The 25,277-nt window shown below is 40.5% G+C and overlaps 1 protein-coding gene across 4 annotated transcripts in view; it reads right to left on the reverse strand.

Moving 5' to 3' along the window:
• The window catches only part of HAS3 (hyaluronan synthase 3), a 202,548-nt gene extending 180,304 nt beyond the window's left edge, over positions 1-22,244 (reverse strand). For all 4 annotated transcript variants that reach the window (XM_027119458.1, XM_027119457.1, XM_027119456.1 and 1 more), the window contains exons 1-4: positions 22,119-22,244; positions 8,693-9,333; positions 6,643-6,759; positions 4,854-4,995 (exon numbers count right to left, since the gene is read on the reverse strand). In XM_027119458.1, the coding sequence (XP_026975259.1) occupies positions 4,854-4,995; positions 6,643-6,759; positions 8,693-9,333; positions 22,119-22,215 (997 nt within the window). In that variant the 5' untranslated portion in view covers positions 22,216-22,244. The remainder of the gene's footprint in view (positions 1-4,853; positions 4,996-6,642; positions 6,760-8,692; positions 9,334-22,118) is intronic.
• Between the last annotated feature and the right edge of the window lie 3,033 nt (positions 22,245-25,277).

A 25,277-nucleotide genomic window follows, 5' to 3' on the forward strand; every position in this document is an offset into this window, starting at 1 on the left:
TTCATGGAGTATGATCTGTGTATGTGTGTGAGAAAAAAAACCCAAGGCAAGAACCACAGAAAGGAGTAGGGGGAACAATCCCCACAGTTCACACAGGGCTTGGAATAGTTTATGTTCCCACTAGTGAGCATGGGAAAGCCTCCTAATATACAGAATATCAGAAAGGTATTACCTTAGTAGTGGTGCCAAATTACCTTGGGTTAAAGGCTGCTTTAGACCCACAGTAACAAGGCTTAAAAGCCAGGATTGAAGGGCTCAGACTGATTCCAAGAAAATTAACTGCATCCCAGAACAAAACCCAACAAAGGAATACAACAAAATCTAGCACCCAACAAGGTAAAATTAAAACATCCAATATACATTAAAAAATTACCAGGAGGGCTTCCCTGGTGGCGCAGTGGTTGAGAGTCCGCCTGCCGATGCAGGAGACACGGGTTCATGCCCCGGTCCGGGAAGATCCCACATGCCGCAGAGCGACTGGGCCCATGAGCCATGGCGGCTGAGCCTGCGCGTCCGGAGCCTGTGCTCCACAATGGGAGAGGCCACAACAGTGAGAGGCTCGCGTACCGCAAAAAAAAAAAAAAAAAATTGCCAGGCAAGGGACTTCCCTGGTGGCGCAGTGGTTAAGAATCTGCCTGCCAATCAGGGAACATGGGTTCAATCCCAGGTCCGGGAAGATCCCACATGCTGCAGAGCAACTAAGCCCGTGCACCACAACTAATGATCCTGACTGAGCTCTAGAGCCCACGAGCCACAACTACTTAGCCCACATGCCACAACTACTGAAGCTCACGTGCCTAGAGCCCATGCCCCACAACAAAAGAAGCCACTGCAATGAGAAGCCCATGCACCTCAATGAGTAGCCCCCACTCGCTGCAACTAGAGAAAGCCTGTGCACAGCAACGAAGACCCAACACAGCCAAAAATAAAATAAATTAATTTAAAAAAAAATTACCAGGCATATCCATTCAGTGAAATATTTTCAGTCATAAAAAGGAACAAAGGACTGATTCATGGTATAACATTATGTTAAGTGACTCAAACCAGACACCAAAGACCACATATTGCATGATTCCATTTGGATGAAATACCTAGAATAGGCAAATCCATCAAGACGGAAAGTAGATTAGTGCTTACAAAGGTTTGGAGGAGGGGAGAATGGGGAGTGATTGCTAATGGGTAAGAGGTTTTTTTGGGGGAATGATGAAAATGTTTTGGAATTAGATATTGGTGATGGTTACACAACTCTGTGAATATACTAAAAACCATTAAACTGTACTCTTTAAAAGAGTAAATTTTATGGTATGTGAATAACTTCTCAATTTAAAAAACCTACTAGGTATGCAAAGAAGCAAAAAGGAACATAACAAGAAGGAAAAATCAGTAAAAACAGACACATAAAAACAGAGGTGACAATTAGGAGACAAGGACATTAAACAGCTATTATAAACTTATTCTCTATTTTCAAAAAGGTAAAGAAAAGAATGATCATAATGAGGAAAGAAATGGAAGATATTAAAAAGACCCAAACTGAACCTCTAGTAATGAAAAACCTAATAAATGAGGGAAATTCCCTGGCGGTCCAGTGGTTAGGACTCTGCGCTCTCAGTGCCAAGGACCGAGGTTCAATCCGTGTTCAGGAAACTAAGATCCCACAAGCCGTGCAGCGCAGCCAAAAAAAAAAAAAAAATCTGAAATGAAAAATATGGCAGATGGAATTAACAGCAGATTAGATACTGCAGAATAAAAGATTAATAAACTTGAACATGTAGCAATAGAAATTATCCAAAATGAAACACAGAGAGAAAAAGACTGAAAGAAATCAACAGAGAAACACTATCTTTTAGGACAATATTAAGTATAATATTAGGTATAATTCAAATTCCAGAAAGAGAAAAGAAGGGAAGACACAAAAAAAATATTTGAAGATAATGTCTGAGAAATTTCCAAATATGATGAAAACTATAAACCCTCAGCTCCAAGAAGCTTAAGAAAACTTAAGCAGAAAAAACATAAAGAAAACCACCCACACCAAGGCATATCATAATAAAATTTCTAAAAACCAGTGATAAACAGAAAAATCTTAAAAGCAGCTAGAAAAAAAAGGTGTATCAGATACAGAGGAACAAAGACAAAAATGACAGTAGACTTTGCATCAGAAATCATGCAAGCCAGAAGACAATGGAGTAACATCTTTAAAGCACTAAAAGAAAAAGCGATCAACCTAGAATTCTGTATCCAGCAAAAATATTTTCAAAAAAGATGGTGAAATAGGCTTTTTCAAACAAACAGGAGCTAAGGGGATTCATTGCCAGTAGATCTGCACTATAAAAAAGGTTAGAGTTCTTCAGGCAGAAGGAAATTTGAATTAAAATTTGGATCTACACAAAGAAACGAAGAACACCAGAAATGGCAAATATGCGAGTAAATATAAACTGCCTCAAATCATTGAGAATAAACCATATATATATTCATATACGAATAAGTAGCAAAATTAGGGTTCTAAGTTTCTTACAGAAGCTCCCCAATTTGCATGCCCTTGGGTGAAGTCTGAGCTTTCTCTGGAAAAAGAAGATGCAAGGACCTATCTGCATGTGACAACTTCTCACAGGTAACTGTTAATTTTCCATTTCATTGGTCCTAGAAGCCACTGCAGGCAGAACTGGGGAGGCAACATTACAGCCACTGCAGACCAAATCTACCAATGTCTGCCAACCACACTGACCTCACTTTTGTCTGACAGGAACAAGGTACATTGACCACCCCAGAAATGGAAAGTCAAGATCGATTCTCTCTCTCCTCCTCCCTCCCCACATAACCAGCCCTTCATTAAGTTCTGGCAACTCTTCCCCTTAAATACGTCTTATATTCATTCATTTCTCTGCATTTCCACTGCCACCGCATTGATCCAAGCCACTGTGATCTCTCAGATGACTGCTTCTTCTTAACTGTTTTCCCCACTTCTGCTCTTACTCAACCCATTCTTCACAATATATCCAGAAATATATTTCTAAAATGTAGATTTGATCCTGTCTCTCTCCTTAAAACCCTCCAGTGGTATCTCATTGCCCTCAGAATAAAGTTCAAAACCCTGAACTAGGCCTAAATGCCTCCATGATGTGGCTCCTGCCCACCCCTCCACCCTCATTTCACACCCCTCCCTCATCTCATACCACTTTCCCTGCACTCTCTACCCTCCCTGCTCTACCCATACTGAAATTTCCTCAAAAACACTGTTCTTTCCTATGTCAGTTCCTTCATACATGGATCCTCTCTAACTATACAGTCTTCCCTCACTCTTCAATGAACATATTCCTACTCAGCATTCAGGACTCAGTTTAAATGTTATTTCCATCAAAAGGCAATTAAGTTTGTGGTAATTTGTTACAGCAGCAATAGGAAATTAACGTGCAGGGGATACAGGAGACAAGGGACCAAATACAAAAGAAAGCCAAGGGGATCACCAGGAAAAAGGTGAAGGGAGATCCTAGGATGACAGCTTTGTGGAGGTAATTAGTCCAAATAACAGAAGACTCAGAGACAGAGATGTCTTCAAGAAGATAAAACGGATAGAATAGCTAATGTATTTGAATGTATTAAAAGGAGATTTAAACAACTGGGACACAGTCTGAAAACAGATTAGTGATAAGTACATACAAAACTAAGCAGACAAACAAAACAGATAGCTATTAACTCCAAGTACAAAAGTGTGTAAAAAAGTATACTACAGTAGCTCAGCTGTATATAGTAATCACACAGAAGAGTATAAACACTGAATATTGATCTAACCAAAACTAAGATATGACTATAGGGCATCCCTGGTGGCGTAGTGGTTGAGAGTCCACCTGCCAATGCAGGGGACACGGGTTCGTGCCCTGGTCTGGGAGGATCCCACATGCCGCGGAGCTGCTGGGCCCTTGAGCCATGGCCGCTGAGCCTGCGCGTCCAGAGCCTGTGCTCCGCAGCGGGAGAGGCCACAGCAGTGAGAGGCCCGCGTACCAAAAAAAAAAAAAAAAAAAAAGATATGACTATATTAAGGGGATGGGAAGTATGCTTGGGTGAATGATGGTAGGGTTGTGAAAGATAACAAAATCCTTTTTCACTGATGGTGAGTTGATAGATGATGCCTAAAACTGAAAAATTAATAAAGTGCTGTAATCGCATTATAGTTAGAAAAAAAGAGGTAAATACCAGAAGAAACCTGCTAAAAATGATCAAAGTGGTTGCTTCCGAGGATGGGAAATGGAGTGAAATGCTGCCAAGGACTGCTATTTTTCTCTAAAAGCCTATAGACCCATCGACTCTTTAAACTATGTGCATGTATGATTTTGTTTAAAAATCAAAAAATATAAATTAAAAACTACTACCATACTTAACATGATAATGAACCTTCTTTCTATTAATGAGGACTAAAGGAATATAATTGTGGAAATGAATCTAAAATTTCATCCCAAAGTTTGCATCTCTTGGGTATCTCCAGCTTCAGGAGAACTGTTTCGTATTTTAAGTCCTGAGGTGAAGTACTCTTAGCACCCTGACTCTTTTCCACAGAGAATTTCACGTTTTCTATAGGGTTTTACTTAAACTTTTTGTGCAATGTTTTCCTCTGATTGTGCAAGTTATTTGAAACAGTTGACAATATTAGTCAACAACATGAGCAGTGTATCACAACTATTTTTGGAAGAATGGCAAGAAAATGAGTTTCTTTGGAAAAGGAGCTCATTAAGGTTTAACCTCCTCACTCTCCACAAAGTCTAGTCTCCATCAGGTTTTACAGTCAAATGCTAAAGACCAATATTTCACTGTGACTCAAAGGAAAGTGGATACCAAAGTAACAAACATCTATTTCTTACCACCTGCTCCTTCCAAAATGCCCCGGACTACTGCCTGAACACCACTGGGTCTCATCAACCTTTCAGAGAGGAGCTGCCCACATAGACGCCGGAGCCAAGCTGGGGCCCGACACATAACTTGTGTCTTCCCATCCGTGTAGGACTGAAAAAGGAAGGGAAAGGTATGAACTGAATGTCAGTGTAACAGATATGTAGAAATTAAAAATATACAAATATACTGAGTCATACTGATGATTAACCGTATGCTATACAGACTTCAAAAGAGCAAAATTTTTCCCTTAAAAAAAAAGATTCCTTTACAAAACCTACTTCAGCATCACTTTTAAGAAAGTAAAAATATAGTGAAACTTCTTCAAGTGAAGTATCAAGTGAAATTTCAAACCCAGAAATAGACAAACATGTCTGTGAATAAAATACAGATTTGGGGGACACAAGGTTAATGTAACCAATCTGAATGCAGTCCTTCCAATCAAATTTAGCTTCCGAAGAGGACTCCTATGAACATGACTCACCACTAAGAGGACAGTTCACAACACTGAGAGGACACTAGTCCTTGCCTCCATGGTCTCAGCTGCTCTGATTCCTTTTGACATGGCAGTTTCAAGAAGAGTTCGATTTCTTCAAGAACTCCTTTTTGAGAGCTCTGTGGAGCCGCCATGAACAAAACAGACTTCGTGTCCCTTATTTTGGGCTAGAACGCAAACTATGGTGTGGTCATTCATTGTGTCTAACTATGTGAGCATAAAACTTGGTAAACGAAAAACATTTAATCCCAACTAGCCTGTTCTCTTTTATTTAAAGAAGATCAATAATTACCATATATTGAAGGGGTTATGATGTGCCATGCACTGCGGTGAGTACCTCCCCCACAGTCTCAAAAGGAACTTATAAGGAAGGGTCTGTTGTCAACCCCATACCCATTCTATGGGTAAGGAAACTGAGGGATGGAAAGGCTTTTACTAATTCAAACAACTGCACCCTGGGGTTGAATTCCAGTGTGCCTAACTCCAGAGCCTCTGTTTCTCATCATGCTCTTATAATGTATTTGGTTTAATCTGGCAAACTGTGGACTCATTCAGAGAAGCAGAGTATGAGCCAGAGGAGCCCAATGTGAGCCTACAGTAATATTCTAAGGACGAGATGAAAATGACTTCAACTAGGAGATATCTTTGTAGCCAGCTTCAGCTGGTCCTACAGCCAATTCCTCCGGCCCTTCATGCTTTACTCACCTAAACTCATAACTAAAATTTAGGTACTGAAAGAAAATAGATAAATCCAGCTACATCATCAAATTAAATCATTTTGGATAAATAATTATTTTTAATGAAAAAAGAAACTATCTGATGCCTAGCAGAATATATACTATTACGTTTTTCAAAAATGGATCCAAGAATAGTCCATTAATAGCTCTAATTTTAATTTCTTGACTTCAAATACTCCATTCAAAGAATAAGATGTCCAAACACTTCTGCCAGAAGAACGTATTGTCAAACAGCCAAATTTTAATTTAAAAAAAAAAAAGATCCAGTGTGAGAATGAATAAAATATATTTTTGTCATAAGCCTTAAAAAATGATCACAATATTCCTGGGAACAGTGTCCATCATTCCACTAAAAGAAATATCCTTTTAAATTATCCCAAAGGTCAGTGTAATTTAGCTCTACAAATACCATTTAACAATCTAAAAGATGAAATAAGACTCAACTAGATTAATTTCCCAGGAGAAGAAGACAGTATACCACACACTATCATTAAAGATTCACCCACAAGAGTTCCCAGGCATGCATACCTGGGGTGATCCTCCCTGGAGGATAAGTAATTCTCGGACTGCTAATGGTTGATACACTTGATCCAAGATGTCTCTCAGAGCCTTCCTAGACAGGGCTCTTTCGTCTTCGGTTAACACCTACAAGAAACACGTATTTGGTTTTTGTGAAATACAAACTAGGCAGGCAATAGGAGGCAATGCTTTGCAATACTGAACAAAGATGCTTGTGAGGGGAGAGGGAGGCAAGCTTCTTTTGCCTCTTGATTTCCTTCTACCTGGAGGAAGCTATAATACTGAAACACTCCTGGCCCTATCTCCATCCCCTCACCCACTTCTGGGCAGGAGATCGCACTGATTTATCTGATTGGTGAGTTCTGGCATGCACAGATGAGCTCGCTCCTCTTCTATCTCTTGGGAGCGAGCACACGTTCTGTTCTGCTCTTCCCTGCCGTAGATTTTTCAGGGGCATGTCCCCTGCCAAGGGGCAGAAGGCGCTGCAGTTTTCTGGCACTTTTTAAAACTGGGTGAGAATTGTGTCTAATTCTGGAATGCACTGTTAGGAGACCCATTTGTCTCCCTCTATATACCTTCCAACTCTGCCTTTATGAGTAATAAAGAGGACATTTTGACTTGTCATCTCGTACTCTGTTAACTGTCTTTTAATTGATTCAGAACTTGGGCAGCAAAGAAGGGTGATATTTAATTGGGCCCCCTCTCTGAGCCTCAAGAGACTGTCTCCCTTTCGTAACCTTACAGTCAAGCTCTCAGAGAGTCCTGCCCCTTACAATTTAGCAAACCGTGGTATAGGTGTTGCTTAGAGCAGCAGTTATTGCTGGGACTTGTCCAGCTTCGTAGTGTACACCCACCGTGTCTCCCCTTCTCCCACCCCCTCACTTGGTCCTTTCTCTGTGTTTCTCTTTTCTTTTCTCTCCTCTGAGACCCCTGGGCACTGCTTAGCGCTAGCAATAGCAATTCCAGGACCCCCATCTCAAGGAAGTGCAGGCAGCAGGCACTGATAGAGCTGTCAAGATTCACACCCTGTTGTAAAGAGCAGAGAGCTCTGCTCCACAAAATGTAATGCACTGGGGGAGCTCGTAATTTCGTGTCACTACTCGGGTGACAATGGCTTTTAAATATTTTCTGTTTTGTTTTGTTTTGTGAGCATAGGCAGAAGAGGGAATAGAAGAGGAGAACAAACAGAAAAGGAACAAGTTGGAGGGTGACATAGAAAGGTGACAGAGAAATGAGGTGAGTGGGCATTATGAAATCTGGCTGCAGTAGGGAAGGAATTACCCTACGTGCGACCCTGGATACATTTATATCTTAACAGCTTCTTCTGGTTAGGTTCCTGTGCTGATGCTGGTGGTCCTCTCGTGGGGGAGTAGTGGTCACTGCTATGTTGTACTTGTGAGCCTTGTCTCACCAATTACTGTGTGAGCTGTTTGAGAAAAGGACCACGTCTAATGCTTCTGTAACCTCCACGGCACCTTTATAGTCCAGACACTCAAATCCTTACTGACTGTCAGCAAAACACAGGCACATACCCTTATCATCTAATAATAACAACAAACACTGATTGGATTGTGCGGTGTACCCAGTGCTTTGCATACTTTGTCTCCCTTAATCCTCCCAAGAACTTAATGAAGGAGGCATGAATAGTTTAATATTAATGGTAATAACTTTTTGATGAGCACTACTGGGGATTGGGCTAGGTACTTTATACACTTTATCCTTAATCCTCACAGCCACCTTGCAATTATTAAACACATTTTACAAAAGAGGAAACAGAGGCTCAAAGAAATAGTCTGCAACAGCTGTTTCAAAAAATGGCTAGAAGGGACAGGTGAAATGGACTCCCCAGGTGTGAAAGGACTAGTATTTAATAAATGAAAGCTCCAACCCCCTATAAAGAATCATCTATCCACCAGAGATACTTGGACATTCAATAAAAATTCTAGATCTTTCCATCAGCACTTTTCCAAAGAACTAAGACTGTCTTTTATAGCAACTACACACAAGTACACACACATATTCACACAGACTCTCACACACTCTCTCAACGTATGTTTACCTCTTCCTCGGGATTTAGCGGTTTTCTCTTGGTTGGGCAGAATCCCAGCTGGCACAGACCTGCTGCGATATCCCCAAAATGGCGGCAGAAAATCAAGCTCCCCAGAGATGCGTGCTGAGCAACATTTAGGAGGACCTTGCAGCTGGTGTACAGTCTCCGGGGTGCACTGGGGGCAGCACCGAGACACACTACGTCCTGAACAACGGCACCAAACTCAGTCCTGTAACTCACAGGGACTCCAACACCAGGCACAAGATAGGGGCAGACACCCAAGGTAACTACAAACTGCAAAACTGACTGGACAGTCTTTTGCTGTGAGATACTAAGTGTATCCGGGCTCAGGGCAGGAGCAGCTTCTGGAGTCCTCGGGTTGGGTTTACCTGGATTGAACTCAACTGCAAGGCGGATCATGGTTTCCTTCAAGCACAACAGCAACAGTAAGGTTTGGGAAGTAAAACGCCAGGTGACATCCATACAGTCTTGTCGCCATTCTGCCTCATTAGCAATTTCATCCCTTAGGAGTTTCAATTGCTTCCAGTGAGGATCCTTCAGAAACTTGTCCTCCAAAGCAGACAGGTTAGATTTTAAAGTAGTCAACAGGACATCATGTTTCGTGATCTGTAGTGAACTTGAGCCTGATCCTTTTGAAGAAAGATAAAGGAAATTACATACATGGAAAACAAACTGTACTTTCCTCCATGTGGAATGCCTTGCCTCCTCCAGTTCATCCTCTGAGGCCTGGCTCAGATGTCATTACTTCTAGAAAGTAGTTGTGCCACCCTAACCTAGGCAGAATTCAAGACCACTTTCCCTGCCTTCCTATAGCACTCTGGATGTAGTTAGGATAGAGTACCTAACATTCTTCTTCTAGTTTGTTTCTGAGGGCAGAGGCCATGTCTTAATCAACTTACTGGGCTTAAATTGTAGCCAGAACAGAAATCTAAAAAGCTAAACATTAACCACAGAAGGTTCATTCAGTCAAACTGTTCTAGATCCCAGGGATAAAGGACAAAACGAAGTCCTTTCCCTCATGGAACTTACATTCTAGTGAGGCAGATCACAGAATATAGACAAAAGGTGCAGAAAGGTTAACTTAATCACATTCCCCCCAAAATATATAGTCTCAATTTTTCCTGAACTTTCTTAAAATGGTCTTTACTGCCCTCTCCCGGTGAAGGAGCTCATATACACTCTCAGCAGTTGACATCCTTGCTGACTCACTCCTTGAAACACTCCTCTCTCGGTTTCTGGGACAGCAAGCACTCTTTCCTGGTTTTCCTCCTACCTCCACGGCCATCTTGCAATGTCTCCTCCGCTGGCTTCTTTTCCTCTACCAGATATCAAAATGTTCCAAGGCTGGTCCTGAACTCTGCACTCTCTTCCTCGACAATCTTATTCAGGCCCAGGTCTTTAAAAATGATCTGTAAGCGAACAGCTCCCAAATTTACATGTCTGGCTCATGTCTACCCTCTAAGTTCCAGGGACATATTTCCAACCGCTGAATGAAATCTCCACTTGGATGTTTTTAGGCATTTGAAACTCAACAAATTGTTGATTCTCACGAGTACCTTTCACTCCCTACTACAATCTAACCAGGTTACTAACTGGTTACATCTCCATCCTTTTCCTTTTCTCTTTTATCCAATCCATCACCAAGTCCTGTCTGTTCTGCATACTAAATGTTTCTCAAATTCATTCAATTTTCTCCACCTCACGACTACAACCTTTCTCTAAGCCATGAACATCTTTAAACTGAAGTACGGCAGCAGCCTCTTAACTGGTTTCCCTACTTATACTCCTCCTCTCCCAAAAGTCTACTTTTCACACATCAGATCTTCTTAATATTTAAAATAGATTTCTCTTGGTGGAAGTGTGCACATACACTCCTGATGTGTATATACCTTAAGTGGAAATGCTGAGTCATAGGTATCTAGAAGTCTCAATCTAAATATTATCTCCTCTGGGGTGGCCTTCCTTGACCAATCTAAAAGCCATGCCCCACACTATTAACTCTGTGATAACACCCAATTTCTTTCCTCCGTAGTACTTATCACAATCAGCAATTATTTTATTGGTGTTTATTTTCTTTCTTCTCTATCAGAGTTTAAACTTAATGAGGGTAAACACCATGCCTCTCTTGTTTGGTCTGTGCTTTGCATAGTACATAAAGTAAGCCCCAAATGAGTATTTGTTAGTTAACTGAGTAAAAGAATGAATGAAAAGAGTAATTAATAAAGATCTCCTTAGGACTTCCCTGGTGGCACAGTGGTTAAGAATCCGCCTGACAATGCAGGGGACATGGGTTCGAGTCCTGGTCCAGGAAGATCCCACATGCCGTGGAGCAACTAAGCCTGTGTGCCACAACTACTGAGCCTGCGCTCTAGAGCCCGCGAGCCACAACTACTGAGCCCACGTGCCACAACTACTGAAGTCTGTGCACCTAGAGCCGGTGCTCCACAACAAGAGAAGCCACTGCAATGAGAAGCCTGCGCACTGCAATGAAGAGTAGCCCCCGCTCGCCGCATAGCATAGCTAAAATTCTAAGAGAAACCCATTGTCTTACTGGCACAGAATTCAGGGCAACTACAGCAGGTGGAAAATAAGAAGAGAAATATCAGAAAGGATAGAACCAGACAGGAAGAGCCCCCAATTCTATATAAACTGTGCCCAAATCTCTGGCTAATCTTTGAACTAAGCATGTGTGGGAAGAACTTCAAATAGGTCAGCTAAGATAAAAAGAACTGAAATTGAGTTGCTGCCCACCACAGAAGAGACAGAGCTTGGAGTAGGAAATCAGTCAAGTTAATTGCCTACTTTAAAACAAAACAAAACAGGGATTCTCTGGTGGGCCAGTGGTTAGGACTCTACACTTTCACTGCCGAGGGCGTGGGTTCAATCCCCAGTCAGGGAACTAAGATCCCACAAGCCACGAGGTGCAGCCAAAAAAGAAAAACAAAAAAAAACAAAAAAAAGCAATACTCTCTGGAGGACTATAACAGAATCCAGAGTTTCAACAGCATATCCTACATGATGTCCATTATACAATCCAAAAGTTCTAGACAGATAAAGAAACATGAAAACATGACCCACCTCAAGAGAAAGACAATCAATGGAGACTGATCCTAAATGACCCAGGTGTCAGATTGAACAAAGATTTTTCAAGCAGCTCTTATAACTATGTTCAAGGATATGACGGAGGGACTTCCCTGGCAGTCCAGTGGTTAAGACTCTGCACTTCCACTGGAAGAGACATGGATCTGATCCCTGGTTGGGGAACTAAGATCCCACATGCCACACGGCATAGCCAAAAAAAAAAAGGATGTGATGGAAAGTATTCATTATGAATGAACAAATGGAGACTCTCGGCAAAAAAGTGGAAAGTATTTTAAAAACCCACATGGAAATACTAGAATTTAAAAATAAAATACCTGAAATTTTAAAAAATTCAATTGATGTACTTAACAGCTTTGAGATGACCAAAAAAAAAAAAATTAGTGAACTTGAAGATATATCCCTAGAAATTATCCAATCTGAACAACAAAGAGAAAAACATTTTAAAGAAATAGAGCCTTAGGATCTGTGAACAATATCAAATGATATATTTGTAATAAAATAGAGACTAACTAGAATAAAAGGAGAGGAGAGAAAATGGAGCACAAAAGGATTTGAAGAAATAATGATCAAAATTCTCTAAAATTTAGTGAAAAAAACATAAATTTACAGATTCAGTAAGCTCAGTGATGCCCAATCAGGATAAATAGAAAGAAAATAACATCTACACATATCATAGTCAATTGTTAAAACCAGAGATAAAGAGAAAATCTTGAAAGCAGTCAGAAAAATATGACACTTACAGGGGACCAATGCTATGAATGGCTGTAAACTAACCATCACAAGCAATGAATGCTAAAAGATAGTAGAAAAACATCTTTAAAGTGCTGACAGGGGGGAAAAAAAACCTGTCAACTGAATATTCTATATCCAATAAAAAGTAACCTTCAAAAATGAAAGTAAAATGAAGACATTTTCAGAACAATGAAAACTAAGATAACTGACTGTCAGCAGATCTGGAATACAAAGAAATGTTAAAGTTCTTCAAGCTGAAGGAAAACAGTACCAGATGGAAACTTGGATCTTCAGGAAAGAAGGAAAAGCATCAGAAATGGTAAATATGTGGGTAAATATAAAAGACTAATTTTTTCCTCTTAATTTCTTTAAATATATGTAACTGTCTAAAGCAAAATTTATAAAATTGTATTATGAGGTTTATAACTTACATAGATAAACATGAAAACTACAGCATAAAACCTAAAAGGGGTGGGGAGCTGTAAAAGGACCCTTATAGTTGCAAGGTTTTTATGAGTTCTGTGAAGTAGTACAATATTAATTCTGACCAGATTGTGAAAAATTAAGGATGTACATTGTAATCCCAGGATGACTACTAAAAACATAATATGAAAAGGTGGGTTATGGTTATAAAACCATAATAAAATGTTGAAAATATAAATGAATTCAAGCAGCAATAGATTTCAAAACTAAGATTAATATATCTTCTAAGAAAGGATCAAACTGCAATTGATGGTAACTAAAAGAGTGTTCAACAATGCATTATTTATAATACTGTAAAATTAGAAATACATGTTGAGTAAATTATGGTCTACCTGTATCCAACATACTATATGTAATATTTATTTTGTTTATTATTGTCTCTTCACCAACTAGAATAAAAACTCCTTGAGGACAGGGATGTTGCTCTGTTTTGTTCACTGCTGTATTCTTGCCTGGAACAAGGCCTGTCTGACACACAGTTGCTGTTCAACATAAGTAGTTACTGAATGAATGAAAAATGGATTATTTGAAGCCATTAAACTATATTGAACATTATTTAATGACATGTTCACTAAATATATTCTAAAGTGAACAGAGTATGAAACACTACACGGGCAAAAGATATGAACAGTTTACAGAAAAAGAAATGCAAATTGCTCTTAAACATGAACATATGATCAACCTTGCTCCTAAGAGAAAAGTAAATTAAAACTATACTGAAATATCACTTCCCATCTATCAAGTGGCTAAAATCCAAAAGTTTTTATAACACATTTTGTGTTTTACAGAAACACACACTCTCATACATGGCTGGTAAGGGGCTAAAATGGTACATCCCTAAGAAGAGAAATTTGGCAATATCTAGCAAATTACATAAGCATTTAACCATTGGCCCAGCAATCCCTCTTTTAGGAATCTATCTTAAGATAGATACACAGGCAAAAATGCAAAGTGACATATACACAAAGCTACTCATTGCCATATTGTTAGCTAGGCAGCAGTAGGGGAGGGATGGGGTTGAATCAAAGTGTGCTTTGTTTTGCAGAAACTGACTTAAATCATTAAATCACAGAAAGTTCCAGATACCAGCTGTCCTAAAAGGGTTACAATACATCCAACAAGATACTACAGTACAAGCAAACACCCAAGCACCTGCTTGCTTGCAGTTTGGGGCAACCTGGAGTAACTGTTGCCTCATTATAATGCTTACGGATGATCATGCCTGCCATTTCATGAATATGCATGCCCCCCAGGCTTAAACCTTCCCTGGTCCAGTGGTTAGGGGAGACAGTACTTTGAGAACTACTGTAACAAAGAACAAACCTGACTCCATACTGGAGCGATTCCTTTAGCTCTAACCTTTGTGCCCTGTTGTCTGTACTTAGTCATGCTGGCTCCGAACCTTTGTAAAAGAATGTTGCCTATTACCTGAAATATACATGATAGCCTTTTCTCAATGCTCTGCCTCCCAGGCTTGACCTTTAAAGGTATAACACTTTTCCTTTCACATAGAGATAAAAAGTTGGAGAAGAGAAAACATTTTTCTCAGTTGGAGGTTTATAGGAACATCATAACTAGACCTATGCGGACAGCTGCAAGAATGTGGGTCTGGCCAGTACCAAGAAGTCTGCAACAACAAGCCGCACCCTTTCCCCTTTTAGTATAAAAGAAGCCTGAATTCTAACTCAGGTAAGATGGTTCTTTTGGACCCTTGTCCACCATCTTCTCAGTCTGCCAGTTTTCCGGAAAAAGCCGCTATTCCCTGCCCCAACACCTGTCTCTCGATTTATTGGCCTGTCATGGGAGAGCAGTGAGCAGTAAGAGCCTGGACTCAGTAACACTATCTCCCTGACTCCTTACTTGTCTTCTGCTTTAAGAAAGTACTTGGGACTTCGCTGGTGGCACAGTGGTTAAGAATCCGCCTGCCAACGCAGGGGACACGGGTTCAAGCCCTGGTCCGGGAAGATTCCACATGCTGCAGAGCAACTAAGCCTGTGCACCACAACTACTGAGCCTGCGCTCTAGAGCCGGTGCTCCACAACAAGAGAAGCCACCGCAATGAGAAGCCCTCGCACCACAACAAAGAGTAGCCCCTGCTCGCCGCAACTAGAGAAAAGCCCCCGCACAGAAACAAAAAACCAATGCAGCCAAAAATAATAAATAAGTAAATAAATACATTTATTTAAAAAAACAAAGTACTTGGTGTGTTCATTGGCTAAGCACCCCAAGCGATGGACCCACTGAGTCCAGTAAAAGTAATTCTTACATTAACAAAAGGCTTAAAACAACCCAAATATCCATTAATAGAGAACTGGTGAATAAACAGTAGCATATCCACATAATGGAATACCATGAAGCTGTAAAAGGGAAAGAGGAAGACTTCTGTGTACCACTATGCAGTGATCACTAAGACATACTGAATTTAAAAAGTAAGGTGTAGAAGAATGTATACAGTATGATAACTTTTGTGTTACAATGGGAAGGAACATGAAATATATTATTTGTTTTTATTTTTTAAAAAAGCAGTGGAAAAACAAATTAAAAATTAACTAAAATGAGTTGTCTATAGAGAGAGGGAGAGATCAGTGGGGAGGAGATAGGGATGAGTTTTAGAGGTTTCCTTTTGGAGCCCTGTATTTTTTTCATAGTTAAAAAAATTAAATCAAAAAGAAAATTCAGGGCTTCCCTGGTGGCGCAGTGGTTGGGGGTCCGCCTGCCGATGCGGGGGACGCGGGTTCGTGTCCCGGTCTGGGAGGATCCCACGTGCCGCGGAGCGGCTGGGCTCGTGAGCCATGGCCGCTGAGCCTGTGCTCCGCGACGGGAGAGGCCGCAGCAGTGCGAGGCCCGCGTACCGAAAAAAAAAAAAAAAAAAGAAAATTCAAAATATTCCTAAAAATAAAAAACAGGGCTTCCCTGGTGGCGCAGTGGTTGAGAATCTGCCTGCTATTGCAGGGGACACGGGTTCGAGCCCTGGTCTGGGAGGATCCCACATGCCACGGAGCACCCAGGCCTGTGAGCCACAACTACTGAGTCTGCGCATCTGGAGCCTGTGCTCCGCAATGAGAGGCCGCGATAGCGAGAGGCCCGCGCACCGCGATGAAGAGTGGCCCCCGCTTGCCACAGCTAGAGAAAGCCCTCGCACAGAAACGAAGACCCAACACAGCAAAAATAAATAAATTAATAAACTCCTACCCGCAACATCTTCTAAAAATAAATAAATAAATAACAAATTAACCTAATCTATACTTTATGTCCAAGGTTGCCAAACTACAATCTACAAGTCAAATCAGGCCCACCACCTATTTCTACAAGTAAAGTTTTATTGGAACATAGACATGCTATTTACTTACATATTATCTTGAGCTGCTTTCGAGCTACAACAGCAGAGGTAAATAGTTGTGACAGAGACAGTATGGATCACAAAGCCCAAAATATTTACTGCCTGCTTCTTTACAGAAAAAGTGTGCCAACTCCTACTCTAAAACAAGTTAGCAGCACAACCACACAGAGAATTATTTCAAGTGACTTGAAATATAGAACTTTGTACATCCTGAGGACAAAAACAAACAAACAAAAATCCCTTAGAAACAGCAGGTGTGTTGATGATAGTAATGTATGATTTGTCATTTAAAAATATTATATACATGTGTGAATATATTATATATGAATATGTAACTATATATTTGTGTATATATATATGAAATAAGTAAATAACTACATTAATTTCATTAGGAACCAATATTTTCAAATAAGATAAAAACATACCAAGATAAAAATATAAAATATAGTAAAGAAGAATGGCTAGGTGGACAAATACATGTTAAAGAATCTAGGTCAAAAAAAAAAAAGAATCTAGGTCATGGTATACAAATTTTCAAGGTAAAATTCCTTCAACTTTTCTATAAGCTTAAAATTTTTCAAAATGTTAGGAAAAATTTAAACTCTATAATATTTCATTTTAATTGGGAATATCAGTACGAACTCTCGATTTGTTTTTTGTCTTCTGGAAATCCACATATTTCCTAGTTCCAATCATTGAAAAAGTCTGGAAGCAATGACACTTCAGTGGCAATAAATGTCACCAGTGTCTATCTGTGGTCTCTAAATGTCACTTTTTCTTAAAGAGATTTGTTTTCAAGAATGCAGCAAGAAATGTATAAGATGAGTCTGAGATATCTTATGCGTGAAAGCAAAGAAGCAATCAAAAGACTACTAGGGTTACTACGGTCACATCAAAGAGTCCAACAGCCAACTTGAATGGGTCCCACAGGCCACAAATGGAACAATTAGAGTATCAAGAGTACTGAGTACAGGACTTCCCTGGTGGCACAGTGGTTGAGAATCTGCCTGCCAAAGCAGAGGACACAGGTTTGAGCCTTGGTCCAGGAAGATCCCACATGCTGCGACTAAGCCCGTGTGCCACAACTACTGAGCCTGGGCTCTAGAGCCCGCGTGCCTACAGCCTGTGCTCAACAACAAGAGAACCTACTGCAATAAGAAGCCCTTGCACCACAACGAAGAGTAGCCCCCACTCACCACAACTGGAGAAAGCCTGCACGCAGCAACAAAGACCAATGTGGCCATAAATAAATAAATAAATTTTTAAAAATAATGAGTACAATAACGGAAACATGTATATACAAAACTCTATTCATAATAAAACAAAAAAATCACTCCATTGGCTACCTTTGGAGACACTTTGCTGTGACACTAATGTATTATTCTGAAAATTGAACAAGAACAGAATGAACCTAACTTTATTAAAATATATACATGTGTGTGCATGTGTACACACATAGAAAAAGACCTCAAAAGCTATACTTCAAGTATTAACAGTGATAATCTCTGGATGGTAGGGTTTTAGGTGATTTTTCTTTTTTGCTTCATTATGTTAAAAAATTTTTTCCACAGCAACTATGTATTGTTTCTGTACTAAAAACATATTTTAAGGTTATAAAACAGTATGCAGTATATGAGATCATTTCTGTAAACAAAAAATATATATAATTCCCAAAATGTAATCTCTGGATAGTGGGATTAAGGTCATTTTAACTTTCTTCTTTTAGTTTCTCTAATATTTTTAAAAGCTTTACTGTAAGGAATATCAACTACCTCTATGAAAAGAAAAACGAACAATAACACTTTTTTTTTCCAACATAGTGAGAATCAGAAGAGTAAGATTTTTCCAATATTTCTCTAGGACTGTTCAGGGCAAGTGTTCTGACCCACTGGCATGAATATCTGGTTTGTTTGGGTAATATATACCTAAAAAGAAAATGAGTGTTTTCATAGCTTGTTGCCACTAACCATTAAGATCTCTAAGCAATCTCTAAGTGACCTCCTGTGACTTTATAAGATCTTGGAACCCAAACATGGGACACAAAGAAAGTGACTTAAAACAAAAGCTATTAACTGTTTTCCAAGAGCCCCTTAATAAAGTAGTCTCCTCTGCCCTCTACTGGTGACAAAAATTAAATCTACTTGAAAATAAGGCATTCTCTGAGAGCAGCAGTTCTCAAAGTGTGGTATAGGGTCTCAGGTTTTGAAGCCCTTCCCATGATCCTCTCAGAAAGTCTACAAGGTCAAAACTATTTTCATATTAATACTAAGACATTATTTGCCTTTTACACTCTCGTTCTCTCTTGAGTGTACCAAGTCTGAAAAGTTCACTGATATGAGTTCAGATTCCATATTATAATTAACCTTTTAAGAAATTACCTCTTGTTGAGTTTTAAAGAGGAATACACACAATTATCTGAAAAGATGATGGAAATCGCCCCCCTTTCCAACTACATACCTATGTGAGTATAGATTTTCTTCATCTATTTCAATCAAAACAACCTGTCATGACAGACTGAACACAGAAGCAAATACAAAAATCCAGCTCTCTTCTAATAAGACAGACATTAAGGAGATTTGCAAAAATGTAAAACAGTGTCACTCTTCCTGCTAAGTTATTTTATTTTGCAAAATACATTTTTCATTAAAAATGTCATTATGTTAACATGTAACAGGTTACTGTTCTATTTAATAAAGTTAAAAGGTTTCTCTTGAAGTCTTAATTTCTAATACAGTAAATATTGATACACGTAACCCACATAAAAGCTCTTTTAAGTCCTCAACACTTCTTAAGAGTGTTAGAGTGCTCAAACCAAAAAGTTTGAGATCTGAGGCCTTAAAACAATGTTTTCTAAATTACATTCATATAGCACTTCCACGATTTTTGTCATTTATCTGAGTACCAGCTGTATTATTAGCTTTACTTATTTATTTCTTCAAATTAAATCAGTTTTTAAACTTAAATTAGTAATAGTTAATATACTGTCCTATGGGCTTTGTGTATTTAATTCAATCCTCACACCAACTCTGTGAGGTATGGAGTATTATATTATTATTCTTGTTTCCAGATGAGGAGTCTAAGGTTAAGCTATTTGCCCCAGAGCATATTCAACTCTGGCAAGCTGGCTCCAGAACCCAAGCTCTTGATCACTACTCGATGCTTTTCAGCCTCAAAATATTTCTCTACATACTGCCTAAAACCATCCGTATCACACTTTGGGAAATGCTGCCCTCGTAAACAGTATTATTTATTCTTCCCAATCACCAATGTAAATGTCTATGCTTTGTGACATTTAAAAGCAGACTTCTTAATCTGTGCAGTAGTTTTTATTAAGTTCAAAGTACAAAGCAATATGGTGTGCAAAAATAAGGGTGATACAGTTCATTATTTACAAATCACCAAAATTTCCAGCCCCCCACCACCACGTAATTCAAATTTAATGACAGAGTTCAACAAATATATACTTAGTGTGGAAAGTTATTTTTTAGGAAAACTACTGCTGAGATGACCTCAAGCAAAACTTCACCAGAACTGAAAAACCCCTTTCAAATTCTGCTTAACACACTTCCTAATAATGGAGGTGAAGATGTTATTCTTATTTGCCCCATAATTGAGAACAGAAATGAAAGGCAGTGGAAGAGAAAACACTTAATGCTGTAGAACTTTTGATGGCTCAAAAGGGAAAGACTTGGTTTCTTCCCACCTGGACTGAAGTCTTCTTTCTCTTGTAGCCTTCCCCAGCCCCATCCCTGGATAACTCCTTCTCTATCCAATTGCTACCTGTACCATCCATTCACCAATAGTATTATCCTGCCATGTGGAATACCTTTGGTCTATATGTGGAGTACCATCTCCCCAAACAAACAAGATGCTTGAGAGCACAAGTTGTTAAATAATATTTCTATCTCCAAAAGCACTGAGGATAGAATACTATATACAGTTGACTCTCAGTAAATATTACCTCAAAGGTAGTCAAAGGCAGATGAAAAGATGTTTAATCTAGCTGGATATAATTTTAGCAAATACTTTAATCTTGTCTCAACATCCTCTGTCCACTGGGAACATGTGAATACTTATTATGCACAGGTATTTTTAAATTCCCTTAGCAGCTGATATAATAGCAGAAATATTCACACAATATATAATAGCCTGTCTGTGCAAAATAATATTTTACCAAGTTACTTAAATTATTCTTTTTCAAATAGGAATGCTTGAATTCTCCTAAGCTAAATAAGTACATGTATGGAACTCCACCACATATGCTTTGAGAGTTAAAAAGAGTCTTCCAAAAATGAAGTGTATATGCTTTGTGACAGATGATTACTTCCAGACTTTTTAACTTATTTATTCCTGTTCTCAGTCATGTTCTAGACAGTTTCAGTTGCTGGACAAGTAATCTCTCCATTAGCAAGTTAAAATTGTATTTTGCACAATTTTAATTGTATTTTAATTCTTCATTGGGGCAAAGTAGTATAGTTACCATACTGCAGTTGAAGGTGTCTGAATTCAAATCCTAACTCTACCACTTAGACTGGCATTGTGCAATTTCTAAAGTACCTGAGCCTTGGTTCCTTCATCTGTAAAATGGAATAGAAGTAATACCTATCTCATGGGATTGCTGCGAGAAAAAAAGATACATACATAAACAGCACACTATAGGGAGTGATACTTAGCAGGCACTCAATTACTCTTATTAATATATATATTTTTTGCCTGCACCGCGCAGATGGTGCTATCTTAGTTCCCCCACCAGGAATTGAACCTGGGCCCTCTGCAGTGAGAGCACTGAGTCCTAACCACTGGACTGCCAGGAAATTCCCCATTAATAACTTCTTCTCACTTGCCGCAAGTATGATATAATGTTTCAGGAGTTTTCACAGTTTGGGGGGCGGGGGGGAAACCTCAAAATCTGAAACATCACTTTCATGTACCTTATCTTGCTCACGCTACAAACCCCTTCCTCCAAATTATACGCTCTAATTTATAAGTAGGGCCCTATTTCTTGCGTATCTTTCTCAAAGCTCCAGATAACATCAGAGGCTCCATACTGAATAATCTGCCTTGGTCTGAGAAGGGGGTTCGGCAGACCTTGGTTCCAGGTTCGTGTTCTGCCTCTAATTTGACCATATGATCTTGGTCAGGTTATTCTCTTCAGTGAGCCGTGGGCGTCCTCAGCTGTAAAAGGAGAATGCCAGGCTACACCACCCCCAAGGTCCCTTCTAATTCTAAATTGGGAAGATCTTATCAACTCACCAGGGAAGATTAAAAGTGACTGTAAATCCCTAAATCCTCGCCCCAAAACGCAGCTCAAACGTCACTGCTTCCTTTTTCTGGACTCCTTGGCACTTTGTACAAATCTCCAGTGTCCACATCTGACCCTGCGCCCCAAGAGGCTGGGCTCTCTCTGAGGCTGTGTCTGCAGTCCCCTTACAGGGCTGCAGCAGGGACGACTGAAACCACGCATCCGAGGTGCTTAACACAGCGCCTGGCCCAAGGTAAGCGCTCGAGATATTGTACTTGGTCAGTATCAGTATTCAACGGATCCCAGCCCTCCCTGAACCTCGGTTTCCTCAAGGGTAAAAGGAGGCTGGACAGACCCTGCCCAAAGCCCCCAGGTGCGGGGCTGGGCGGCCTCAGGGCCAGAGGGGTCCCGGGGAGGGCCTGAGGGGCGCAAGCCGCGGGAAGAAGAGCAGCCCTGGAAGACCGCTGGCCCTGAGAGTCCCGGGTGCAGCCAGGCGCCGAGATCCGTCCTCTCACCTCCCGGGCTCAGCAGCAGCTTCAACGCCTCCAAAATCCGCTCCAGACCACACGTTTCCAGAACCCCGCTGCCCGCTGTCTGCCGGAGGGCCGCCATGACTGGAGTGGGACGCGCCACATGCGACCTGCGCAGGCGCCTCGGCGGACCGGCGTCGCCGCCACGTTGAGCGTGGCCGAAGCCCTAGGGGCGGGGCCCGCGGCGTGGGGCGGGGTCGACTTGGTTGGGACTGCGACCTTCACGAAGAAATCTTTTCTCAGGCCACCTGTACTCGCAGGGGGCGGGGGAAATAAACATAGCTAACACAACTTACCTACATGCACGATTTCAGACACTCAACATGTTTAACCTCTATATAAAGAAAAAGGATGAGAAGAGTAGTTTAATTATGACATAATATGAATTTCAGTATGAAAATATTTGAGTACCGGAACACTGAAGGTCATAGTGAAGCAATCAGTTGCTGCACCTTCTTATAATGAAGTTTGGGTATGTAAAACAATATTCAACCGTTGAATTTCTTCATTAGTGATATTTTAAAATAAGTACTAAACACATCCGTTGTGAATAATAACAAATAACAAATGTTGTTATTGATGATATGATTTCTTAAATGGACTCAGTTCCCAATAAAAGCTCAATCTTTGCCCTATTTACAGGCATTCCTGGAAAATTCTATGTCTATTAAAATCGTGCCCCATCAAAATTGAGTTAATATGTAAAACAGAATGCGTTGGAGATTTATATCATCGAAACAGGTTTTCACCTACATGAATCCTGGTGGGACATTCAAAAGTCATGTTGTCTGAAAGGCATGCTGCAAATCCAAGACAATGCTTCTGAGAGCAAGACTTTAGCACTCCTGCCTCTCCCTTCACTCAGTCAATAATTTCTCCTATCATTGTCACAAACAGCTCCAATACCCACTTCGTGAAACTGCTCCCAAGAGGCTGTCCTGCATTTCCTTGAGATCCCCTGAGCTAACCTGAGTTCATGACTGATGCCTGCTCTTCAGCAGTTAGCTGCTAGAAGTCTTGGGAAATGGGCTGCACTCCATATGCAAGACCATGCCACTGGGGGAGGAAATTGTTCATTTAACTCTTCTCAGTGAGTCAGGCCACCTCCAGGTCACTCCCATTTCTCTGGGCTCCAGCCCTAGTCCATCAGCCATTTCCTACTCTCTAGAATGAGAAGATATCAGAACCATTTTCACTAGGCTATCTTAGGGAGTTAAAGTGATACTGCTCTCAAGTATTTAACAATGTCTGCAACAGAGGAGATGCTTAATAAATTTTACCTGGATCTTCCTCCCCATCTCTTCCTCAAACAAAACCTGCCAAAATATCTATAAATTGGAGGAACATTTTTGAAGGGGAAATAAATGACCTACAAAATTTCCTAGCATTCTTTTCATCATATCCCACCCTAGGTTTTGTCAATAGACAGTTTTTCTTCAATAATGTGTGGACACAAGTTCATTTTGGGGGAAAAAAAATTTGAGGTCATTTCAAAGTGTTAAACATTTAGCAAAATGGGTGTAGGGCATCGTGTGGGGAAGGCCCACCCCTAATATTTGTGGGGATTAGTGAAAAATACAAATGGAGGCCCTCATACCATGTCTAAATATTTCAAAGTATAAATCAAACCAGTAGACAATATTTTATTAAGATCTTTTCTATCCTCCTACCTTGAAAAATACACCAGGTTTGAACTGAGAATTCTCAGACTTCACCTCAGAGCTCCATACTGGACAAGGCTATATGGGAAGAGCCAGTCGCCCACCTCTGGCCTGACCCGTTTTTATTCTCACTAGCGTCTCCATCCTCACAGAATTTTAGTTTGTAGGAATTGAATGCTGGTAGCCCCTTCCTCAGTTTGCTCTGGGCAGCTTTGTTAAAACACGAAGTACAGCTGGGAGACGCCCTGGTAATATGCTATTAAACATCCATCACAACCAATACCCTCAAGAGCTACAGGGAGAGGGCGCTGCTTCTCTGCAATGAACCATATGGGGTTGCTCAAGATGCACAAAGAAGTCTGTATTGGTGTTAAACATGTTTAGTTGATTTGAAATTAGCCAAGGGACCCAACCTTGTCAGAAACTTTAGGGTCAGCAGCTGAACAAGCGATTTAAGCAGGCTGGGGGCTGTTTGCCTCAACCCAGACCTAACAAGCCTAACGCACCCAATAGTTATCAATGGCTGTTTTTATAGAAACAGAATTCCCATCAAAGACTCCAGCAATTGAAGGTTCTTATCTTCTAAAGTCACATGTGATTACTGGAGTGGTTGCATTCCATTTTCCATAATTGACCCCCACGTTCTTTATGATATTGCATATACACATAATAGAATATTATTCAGCCATTTAAAAAATGAAGTTCTGGGCTTCCCTGGTGGTGCAGTGGTTGGGAATCCGCCTGCCAATGAAGGGGACACAGGTTCGAGCCCTGGTCTGGGAGGATCCCACATGCCACGGAGCAACTAAGCCCGGGCGCCACAGCTGCTGAGTCTGCGCTCTGGAGAGAAACCACCGCAATGAGAAGCCTGCGCACTGCAACGAGGAGTAGCCCCCGGTCTCCGCAACTAGAGAAAGCACGCGCACAACAATGGAGACCCAACACATCCAAAAATTAATTAATTTAAAAAAAAAAAAAATGAAGTTCTGATACATGCTGCAATATGGATGAACTTTGAAGACGTTATGCTAGGTGAAATAAGCCAAATTTAAAAGGACAAATATTAAATGATTCCACTTACTTGTCTGGGATGATGAAAAAGTTCTGAAAATAGAGGTGATGGTTATACAACATTTTGAAGGTACTTAATACCACTGAATCGTACACTTAAAAGTGTTTACAATGGGGCTTCCCTGGTGGCGCAGTGGTTGAGAGTCCGCCTGCCGATGCAGGGGACACGGGTTCGTGCCCCGGTCCGGGAAGATCCCACATGCCGCGGAGCGGCTGGGCCCGTGAGCCATGGCCGCTGAGCCTGCACGTCCGGAGCCTGTGCTCCGCAGCGGGACAGGCCACAACAGTGAGAGGCCCGCGTACCGCCAAAAAAAAAAAAAAATTGTAGTAAAATATAACATTTTACCATTTGAAACACTTTTTTGTTTTTGGCGGTACGCGGGCCTCTCACTGTTGTGGCCTGTCCCGCTGC

Source organism: Aethalodelphis obliquidens, unplaced genomic scaffold (assembly GCF_003676395.1).
Source record: "Aethalodelphis obliquidens isolate GAN/ISIS:26980383/991018 unplaced genomic scaffold, ASM367639v1 scaffold20, whole genome shotgun sequence".
NCBI lineage: Eukaryota > Metazoa > Chordata > Mammalia > Artiodactyla > Delphinidae > Aethalodelphis > Aethalodelphis obliquidens.